Here is an 8,365-nt window from a genome sequence, read left to right as displayed (position 1 = left end):
TGGAGTCTCACTCTGTCGCCCAGACTGGAGTGCAGGGGCCGCTCCCGGCCACCGCAGCCTCGACCTGCTGGACTCCGGCGATCCTTCCGCCTCAGCCTTCCGTAGCTGGAAAGACAGGCGTGTGCTACCACGCCCGGCTAGTTTTTTGATTTATTGTAGAGATGAGGTCTTGCCAAGTTGCCCGGGCAGGTCTCGAACTTGCGGGCTCAGGCAAACCACTCACCTCAGCCTCCCAGAGCGCGGGATGACAGGCTAAGCCACTGAGCCCGGCAGCACTTGGCTTTTACCCAGACCCCTGGAAGTTTGTATATCCGACTGGCATGAACATGTGGGTCCCATCATGGGGGTGTGCAGGGCTGGACTGAGGTCAGGCTGTCGAGGTCAGGCTGTGAGGACCCAGCCACGGGGGCCTGTGGGAGGGCCACATCAGAGACTCAGGGCTTCTTGGGAGCCCCTGAGTGCTGTGAGGAGCTTGGTATAGGAGCTTTGTTTCAGGAAGATGCCATGGCTGCGGCTGCGTGAGGAGGGAAGGGGCCAGGCTGGAGGTAGGGATGAGGGAGTCTCCCCATAAGGAGATTTCCCTGCAGCAGACAGGGCCTGGCGGTGGCCTGGACCTACACAGCAGCCTTGGAGATTTCACAGAAGCACGTGAGAACAAGGGTGGTGGCTCACGCCTGTAATCCCCGCCCTTTGGGGTTGAGACAGGAGAATCGCTGGAGGCCAGGCGTTCGAGACCAGAATGGGCAACAAAACAAGACCTTGTCTACAAAACAAATGTGCCAGGCTTGGTGGTGCACACCTGTTATCCCAGCTACAGGAGGCTGAGGCAGGAGGATGGCTTGAGCTCAGGAGCTCGAGTCGTGCCGCTGCACTCCAGACTAGGAGACACAAGAAGACTCTGTCTCTCAAAAAAGAAGAAAAACAAAGACAGTTATGAGGTGGAAGCTGAGGAGGTGAGGCTGAGGAGTCCTGCTCTGGCCCATCTTCCCATCTGGGTGGCCTGAAGTTTGGGCAGTGATGGAGTGGCGTGAGCTTGGCGAGGGCCTCCGCGGGTGAGTGGCCTGGGTCCGCCTGGGGTCCCAGACACGACTCACCCCATCCGGTCCACTTTCTCTCCAGCGGGGTCTAATCTCTGTGAAACCCACCTGCGGGGTTCTTGCTTCTCAGTCATTGTCTCTCTCAGGGCCAGGGCTCCCTTTAGTTACCTGTTCCCTGCCGATATTTTCTCTAAAATAGTAAGTGGCCTGTGTCTGATCATTCCAGGATCGGAAGTAATCGTGGACTTGCTTCTCCAATGTTTTTCTTTGGGTTTTTTGTTTGTTTGTTTGTTTTGTGAGTCAGGGTCTCACTCTGTCACAGGAGTGCAGTGGTGTGATTGCAGTTCACCACAGCCTTGACCTCCTGGGCTCAGGAGATCCCCATGCCCCCAACTTGAGCCTCCCAAGAAGCTGGAACTACAGATGCACGCCACCATGCCCGGCTTAATTTTTTTTTTTTTTCAGTTGAAGTCTTGCTCTGTCGCCCGGGCTGGAGTGCAGTGGCACGCTCGCGGGAACTGCAGCCTCGACTGCTAGACTCAGATGATCCTTCCACTTCAGCCTTCCAAGTAGCTGAAACTACAGGCACGCACCACCACACCCAGCTAATTTTTTGGTTTATTGTAGAGATGAGGTCTTGCCAAGTTGCCCGGGCTGCTCTTGAACTTGTGGGCTCAGGCAATCCTCTCATCTCAGCCTCCTGAAGTGCTGGGATTCTAGGCATGAGCCACTGTGCCCGGCCTTGGCTAATTTTTAAAAAACTTTATTGTAGAGTTGAGGTCTTGCTATGTTGCCTGGGCTGGTCTCAAACTCCTAGGCTCAAGTGATCCTCCTACTTTGGCCTCCCAAAGTGCTGGGATGACAGGCGTGAGTCACCGTGCCCAGCCCAGTCATTTCTTCTAAAGCAAGATATTTGCCCAGCTACACATTCAAGCAGTGCTGAAGTAAACAAAGAAAGTGTTTACCCTGGCACCAACTGGCCACCCGAGGCCTCGATGCCACCCGCAGAAGGAACAAGACTTTTTGAGGGCTGAGCCAGCACTACTCTGGGAGGGAGACTGAGACTGAAACGTTGGGGAAACTTCCTAGGGCTGGAGTGTCTGGGCAAGGGCTGTGGACCTCTGTGATGGTCCCTGGCTGGGCTTCCCAGAGGCTGGCCGGCCATGGGAAAGGTCGCAGGGTCACTCAGACCCCTGCTGTGGGGCTGCAGAGAGCGTGGTACCTCAGAGTTACTTATGACCTTAGGGCCTCCACCCAGCCTTGCCCCTAGGGGTCACGTGTCCCTACGGCCTCCCCCAGGCTCCCTGGTGAGCTCCGTCAACGCGCTCAAGCAGCCAGAGTTTAAGATTTTATTTTAAAACAATAGTAAACAATTTCATTGATTTTTCTTGAATCAAACCACCTCACACTCGGCTTGTCTCAGGCAAAAAGTACAAAATAAAAAGAATCGGGGAAGGGGAGGGAAACGTGGGAATCGCCCTACCTTCCCTACAAGTAAGCCCCCTGGTCCTGGCATCGGGAATGACTGTGGACACGGTCTTGAACAAACGAGAAAGCACCAAAACGTTGTGCTTTAGCAGCAGATTGGGAATCTCCACAAAGAAAAAGGGGGGGGTTGGAACACAGGTCCCGCATGGCCCAGTTCAGGTCTGGAAACCTCTGCAAGTCGAAGCATCTCCTCACCTGACTGTCTCAGAGCGATGCAGGGATGGGGTCCCTTGAAGAGAGCCCTCCTCCGAACCGAGCTGGCAGGGACCTGTGGGCCCACCCCTGACACGGGCTCCCAGTCGGTCGCAGGCGGGGCAGGGAGGACGAGGACATACTGGGAGCACTCAGAGGGCAGGCAGGGACTTCCGGCCCCCAGGCCTCGCCCCTCTCCTCCCGGCCCCCAGGTCCTGTGCGGATGGGGCTGAGGCCTGGCCACTACCGGATGGCAGGACGAGAAAAGAGCTGTAAACAGCTTGGGTTTGTCACCCACATGTGCAGGCTCTTTTGTGAGAAAGGGACTACTGTCTTGGGGACAGGGAACCAGAGAAAGCCCTTGTGGTGCAGGGTGTGTCCGGGGCCGAACACGACAGCAACGGCAGCAGCGCCAGACGCGCACTCACTCCGGACCCTGCCCCGACGGGAAACACTGACCGAGGTTCTGGAATGGCAAGGGTGGCAGGCAGGGCCCAGGGCGCCCCTCCTCCCGGTCCAGCCAGCCTCAGGCCCAGGAAAGGCAGCGGTCGGCCCCTGGGAAGCCAACGGGGGCAGGCTCTTCGGCACCCCCTCCCAAGTCCCACCTGCCCGTGACAAAACAAAAAATAAATAGTGTGCACTTTCCACGTCACCTGGAATTCCTGGCCCCGAGACCAGAGGCGCCAGCCCTCCTCCTCTGCCCCACACCCAGGTGCCCGCACCAAGGGCACTTCCTGCCGGGCCGGGGGCTGGTGGCAGCACTGGAGGGTCTCTGGCCATGGCCCCAGGCAGCAAGTCCTCCAGGGTCCTGGTAGAGGGGCTGGCTCAGCCCTTTGGTCTACCTTGTTCGTTAAAATTAACATAAGGAAAAAAAAGGCTCCACTCGGTGACTTGGGTCTGTCGCGGTCTCTGCCTCGTCCTTCTGTCCGTCGTTCCGTCCATCCTGCAAGGCATTGTGAGGCCAGATCTGGAGGCTGGACCCAGCCACACCCACCGGTCACTGCAGTTTCGTCCCCAGCTTGCGCTGTCTGTTCCTGCAGAATGGGATGAGGGACAGAGGTGGGGACACCTAGTGCTCAGCAGCCCACCCCACAGCCATCCCCCCCCACCCACAGTGCCAGCTATGTGGGCAAATGCCCAGTCCAGCAGCCGTGGAGACGGATGACTGGGACAGGCAGAGCTGGGGCCTGGGATTGGGCCCTAGGGTGGGTCGACCTCTCTCGTTTGGAATCCACAAGCAGAGCAGGGAGCTGGGGCAGGGGCGGGACAGGGATGAGGCAACAGAGACACGAGGGACCTGGCTGGGTTCCAGTGGGTTATGGGGACTTTCCCTTTACAGACAAGTTGCAACAAGCAGGTTCTGTTAGTGACCGAAACAGAAGGACAGAAAGGTGGCCCCATTTTCTAGAGAGGCTGACTGAGGCTCAGCAAGGGGATCAGGGCTTGTCTAGGGTCCCAGTTAAAGTCTGGAAACCAGCCCAGCAGGTCGAGGCTGCGGTGGCCGGGAGCAGCCACTGCACTCCAGTCTGGGTGACCGAGTGAGACTCCAACTCAAAAAAAAAAAAAAAAGTCTGGAAACCAGCCAGGAGCAGTGCCTCTCGCCTGTCATCCCAACACCTTAACACCTTAGGAGGCTGAGGTGGGAGGATCACTTGAGGCCAGGAGCTCGAGACCAGCCCAGGCAACATAGTGAGATTTTTTTCTCTACAAAAAATAAAAAACTAGCTGGGCATGGCGGCACATGCCTGTAGTCCCAGCTACTTGGGAGGCTGAACCCAGGAAGTTGAGGTTGTGGCAAGCCATGATTGTGCCACTGCCCTCCAGCCTGGGGGAAGGAATGAGACTCCGATCCAAAAAATTAAAGAAAGAACAACCTGGAGGCCGGGCGTGGTGGCTCAAGCCTGAATCCCAGCACTCTGGGAGGCCGAGGCAACTCCAAAAAAATAGCTGGGCATGGTAGCACGTGCCTGCAGGTCCAGCTACTTGGAAGGCTAAGGCAGAAGGATCACCTGAGCCCAGGAGGTCGACGTTGGAGTGACTGAACGTGCCACTGCACTCCAGCCTGGGCAGTGGAGTGAGACTCCAACTCAAAAAAAAAAAAAAGAACAAGCCGGAAACCTAAGTGACCCAGGAGGCCCTATGTGACCTGGCCCTGACACTCGCCTCTCCCGTGCCTCCCCGGCTCCCTGGACTCTGGCCCTGGGGCCGGGGGACTCACGGAGCCCCGCCTGCCTCAGGAGCTCGGGCATGCCATTCCCCCTGCTGAGTGAGCTCCCTGCCAGCCCATGTCAGCAGGCCCACCCTGAGGCTGGCCCTGTCCCTGCCCCGTGTCAGGGCCTGATCCCACAGGCAGGCGCAGAGCTGCCGCGTGTCCCCTGCCTGCCGTGAGTGCAAGGGGCCCAGGCCATCGATCGGCGCCAGCCCCCAGCACGCAGTCCAGAGCAGATTGCAGGGAGTGAAGGCAGGTGGCAGACGGCTGGGCAGGCAGCATGAGGCAGGGCCGGCCACTCTGGAGCCAGGTGGAGCCGCTGCCAGGCCAGCTGGGGCCCTGGTGCCTCTAATGGGATTGCCGGGCCCTAACCCACTCAAATCCCCTTTCCTCGGGGAGCCCCAGCTTTGCCCTTAAGCTCGTTAGGATAATTGGGACCTTGATGCACTAAACACGTTTCTTGGCTGCCGGGTGGCGCCACCCGCCCTCCCTCAGCTCTGCTCGGAAGCCACCCAGCACCCCTCGGAACCCAGGCAGCAGCCTTCCCAGCCCCGGGGCGCCACCCAGAACTTGGGGTGAAGGAGTGGCAGGGCACAAGCCAGGGACTCCACAGCCCAGCTTTGCCCTGACCTGCCATGCAACCACGGGTGGCCCCGACGCCATGTGCCTCCGTTTACCCAGTTGTCCAAAAGTGTCCCTGAGGGGCATCCACACACGGGTGTCCGAGGATCTCGGCCACTCAGCCCTCTGGTTCTGAGCAGCTAAAGGCGTGCCCTCTGGGCCAGATGGCCTGGGTCCACGACCCAGCTCACCCACCCCCTGTCTGCAAGATCCCAGGCTCCTCTCTGAGCCTCAGTGTCCTCATCTGTAAAACGGAGGGTTCCATGAGGCAACTTCTTAGGCAAAAGCCTGGCCTTGGGGAGCTCTCCAAACACTGAGGTGGTGGCTGCCCTGGGGCCATATCCCACAGAGCCAGGATCCAGTGACTGCGGTCCCCTTCACTCACCTGGCTTCTGCCCGGGTTACTGTGTACTCAAACCAGAGTACATTGGGAATGAGGCTCGTGTCTCGGATCAGGAAGAACTCGGAGATAGGCCTAGACAGACAGACACCCAGAAAGCCAGGGCCACATCAGGGCAGGTGCCCATCACCAAGCCAGACACCCTCCCCCCTTACCCCCTCCCTGGGGCTGAGGGCTGCTGCTAAACCCCCCTCCCGATGCCTAGAGCCTTTGTCTGGCCTGAGACCCAGCTGTGTGCCCCCTCAGGCAGGGCACCGTCCTACAGTACACAAAGCTCAGCAGGACTCGGGCTGCCTTCTGAGTCCCCGAGAACCTAGGCAAGGACAGGGGTGGCACTTCTGGGCCTGAGGAAGCCTCTGTGTCCCTGCAACAAGCCCTGAGGGAGATGAAGCCAGGCACGTACGTGGGGCCTGGCACTGGAGCCTCCCAGGAAGACGGGGCCTGGGCCAGGACTCCCGATGGCCCTGCCCGCAGGAGGAGGCAGGAGGGGCAGGAGGCAGTTACCAGGCTGCTATCCTGGGGAACAGCGGTGTGAGGACCTCCTGGGTGAAGACGAACCAGGCGATGGCCATGAGGCCTCCAGCGATGCCCCCGTAGAGCACCTGGCTCCAGGTGTGGTACAGCAGGTAGACCCTGGGCCCAGAGCAGAGGGACATGCGTGAGGGCCAGTCAGAGACGGGCCTGCGTGACCCCTGCCCACACGCCTGCTTCCCGGGGCCCCGTACACACACGTGTGCAGACACACAGACGGCCGTGGGCCATGGGGAACAGCCTCAGGCCTCTCCCGGAAGGAGGCAGGGACAGGACCCCAGCCGCAGCATTCTGCCTCCAGAAGTGTCAGAACGGCTCAGCTGAGATCGACCCCTCTCTGTCCAGCCCCGAACTCCGAGCTTGTCTGAAACAGGCTCCTCCAAGACGCTGGGAACAGATGGCTGGTACGTGCACGTGTACCCAGAACCTGTGAGCTCAGCCTGGGCTAGAAGGGGCTGTTGGGGTCCCATCCCCTCAGAACTGGAGGCCCAGGCCGCCCTTCCCAGCCCCGCCCTGCAGGTTCTGGGACGGGTCTACGGGAGTCCAGTGGGATCGAGCCTGCAGCAGGACCCCGAGGGCGGGTGCCACGGACCTGGCCTCTCTCTCACCTGCTGTAGGAGACGAGGAAGGCCGCGGTGAGGAGCCCCAGGGACAGCACGTGCCTCCACAGCAGGTCCAGGAACCTGGCGTTGTTTGTTTGGTGCATTCTGGGAAAACAGGCCCACACACGGCTCAGCCCGCTGCCTCCCGCAGGCTCCCTAGGCGCCTTCCACCTCGGCTGCAGCTCCTCCCCCGCCCGAGGGCGCGCCAAGGGCTCGCAGTGAGTCCCTGGCAGAGCCCAGCTGGGGCCAGGCCAGGGCCACCCAGCCGAGGCCAAAGCTCACCGTAAATACAGGAACAGGAAGGAGTAGATGGAGAAGAACCACATGAACTGGGAGTGGCTGGAGGGCATCCCGTACTGGGTGCCCACGGCTGCGTGGGGGCCTGAGGGAGAGCGGAGACCAGCGTCATGGGAGGGGGCAGGCCTGCCGGTGCGCCCCACCCTGGATCCCCCAGACCCCCGCAGCCCAGGCCCTACCTCCACAGGGCCGTGGTTCCTGGATGACGTGTTTGATCAGCCAGTTGACCCCCTCATTCAGGGCCAGGCCCCCCAGGAACGAGATCTGCCGGGGAAGTCGTGCTGTCAGCTGGGTCTCCATGGACCAGCTGGCCGCCAGCCCGCCCCCAAGGCCCGGCCCAACGAGTGGACACCTGGAACCAGCCGGGAGGCCGCACATACCTCAAGACGGGTGGAGGCATGGACGGAAGCCGAAGTGCTGGGGTGAGGGGCAGACAGGCTGCCAGGGCCGGACGGCACCCAGGGCGTGGTGGACAGGCAGCGGGAGGGACAGACTCACCGTGTGCAGCTCCCGCTTAAATATGATGAGGGTCACGAAACCGATGATGACAAACACAGGGCTGAGGCTCAGGTAGGCGAGGAGGTGGCCAGAGAGATCACCTGGGGGAGGCAGAGGAGGACAGCATGGCGGTGGGCACAGGCGGCTCAGGAGGGGCCGGCCCGCAAGCAGCAAGGAGCCAGCCCCCGCAGGCCCAGCAGGGCCTCGGTTTGCCAGCCAACCGGGCCAGCTGAGCCCCAGCATGACGTGAGCATCTGTTACTGAACACGAAGCCCCAACGTCATGCATTTAGAGTGGGTGTCTTCACTGCGCCCACTCTATGGATGGACAAGCTGAGTCCCAGAAAGGTCGTATGACCTGCCCAAAGTCACACGGCCAGAAAGAGGTGGCACCTGGACTAAAATCCAAGTCTCTGGCCTGGTCCAGGCACCATACCCATCACCCCGCCAAAGCAGAAATCTGACCATGGCTTGGCTGGACTCCAGAGGCG

General features: G+C 60.5%; 1 protein-coding gene across 1 annotated transcript; it reads right to left on the bottom strand.

Moving 5' to 3' along the window:
• Nucleotides 1–2,372: 2,372 nt before the first annotated feature.
• DOLPP1 (dolichyldiphosphatase 1) lies at nucleotides 2,373–8,118 on the bottom strand. The gene is made up of 7 exons (XM_021708978.1): nucleotides 7,876–8,118; nucleotides 7,557–7,641; nucleotides 7,363–7,462; nucleotides 7,087–7,185; nucleotides 6,452–6,580; nucleotides 5,933–6,022; nucleotides 2,373–3,751 (listed from the first exon to the last, which is right to left on the bottom strand). The coding sequence occupies exons 1-7, from the start codon at nucleotides 8,116–8,118 to the stop codon at nucleotides 3,715–3,717; spliced, it is 783 nt and encodes a 260-aa protein (XP_021564653.1). The 3' UTR covers nucleotides 2,373–3,714.
• Between the last annotated feature and the right edge of the window lie 247 nt (nucleotides 8,119–8,365).

This window comes from Carlito syrichta, unplaced genomic scaffold (genome assembly GCF_000164805.1).
Source record: "Carlito syrichta isolate Samal-C Ts95f unplaced genomic scaffold, Tarsius_syrichta-2.0.1 Scaffold153707, whole genome shotgun sequence".
NCBI classification, from domain to species: domain Eukaryota; kingdom Metazoa; phylum Chordata; class Mammalia; order Primates; family Tarsiidae; genus Carlito; species Carlito syrichta.
This window is presented reverse-complemented; position numbering and strand designations above follow the sequence as displayed.

Coding starts and splice junctions, on each gene's coding strand:
- DOLPP1 (XM_021708978.1), bottom strand. CDS start 8,118: ATGCTGGGGCTCAGCTGGCCCGGTTGGCTGGCAAACCGAGGCCCTGCT. Junction 7,642..7,875: donor TTAAGCGGGAGCTGCACACG/GTGAGTCTGTCC, acceptor CTTCCCCGGCAG/ATCTCGTTCCTGGGGGGCCT. Junction 7,463..7,556: donor GGAACCACGGCCCTGTGGAG/GTAGGGCCTGGG, acceptor GCTCTCCCTCAG/GCCCCCACGCAGCCGTGGGC.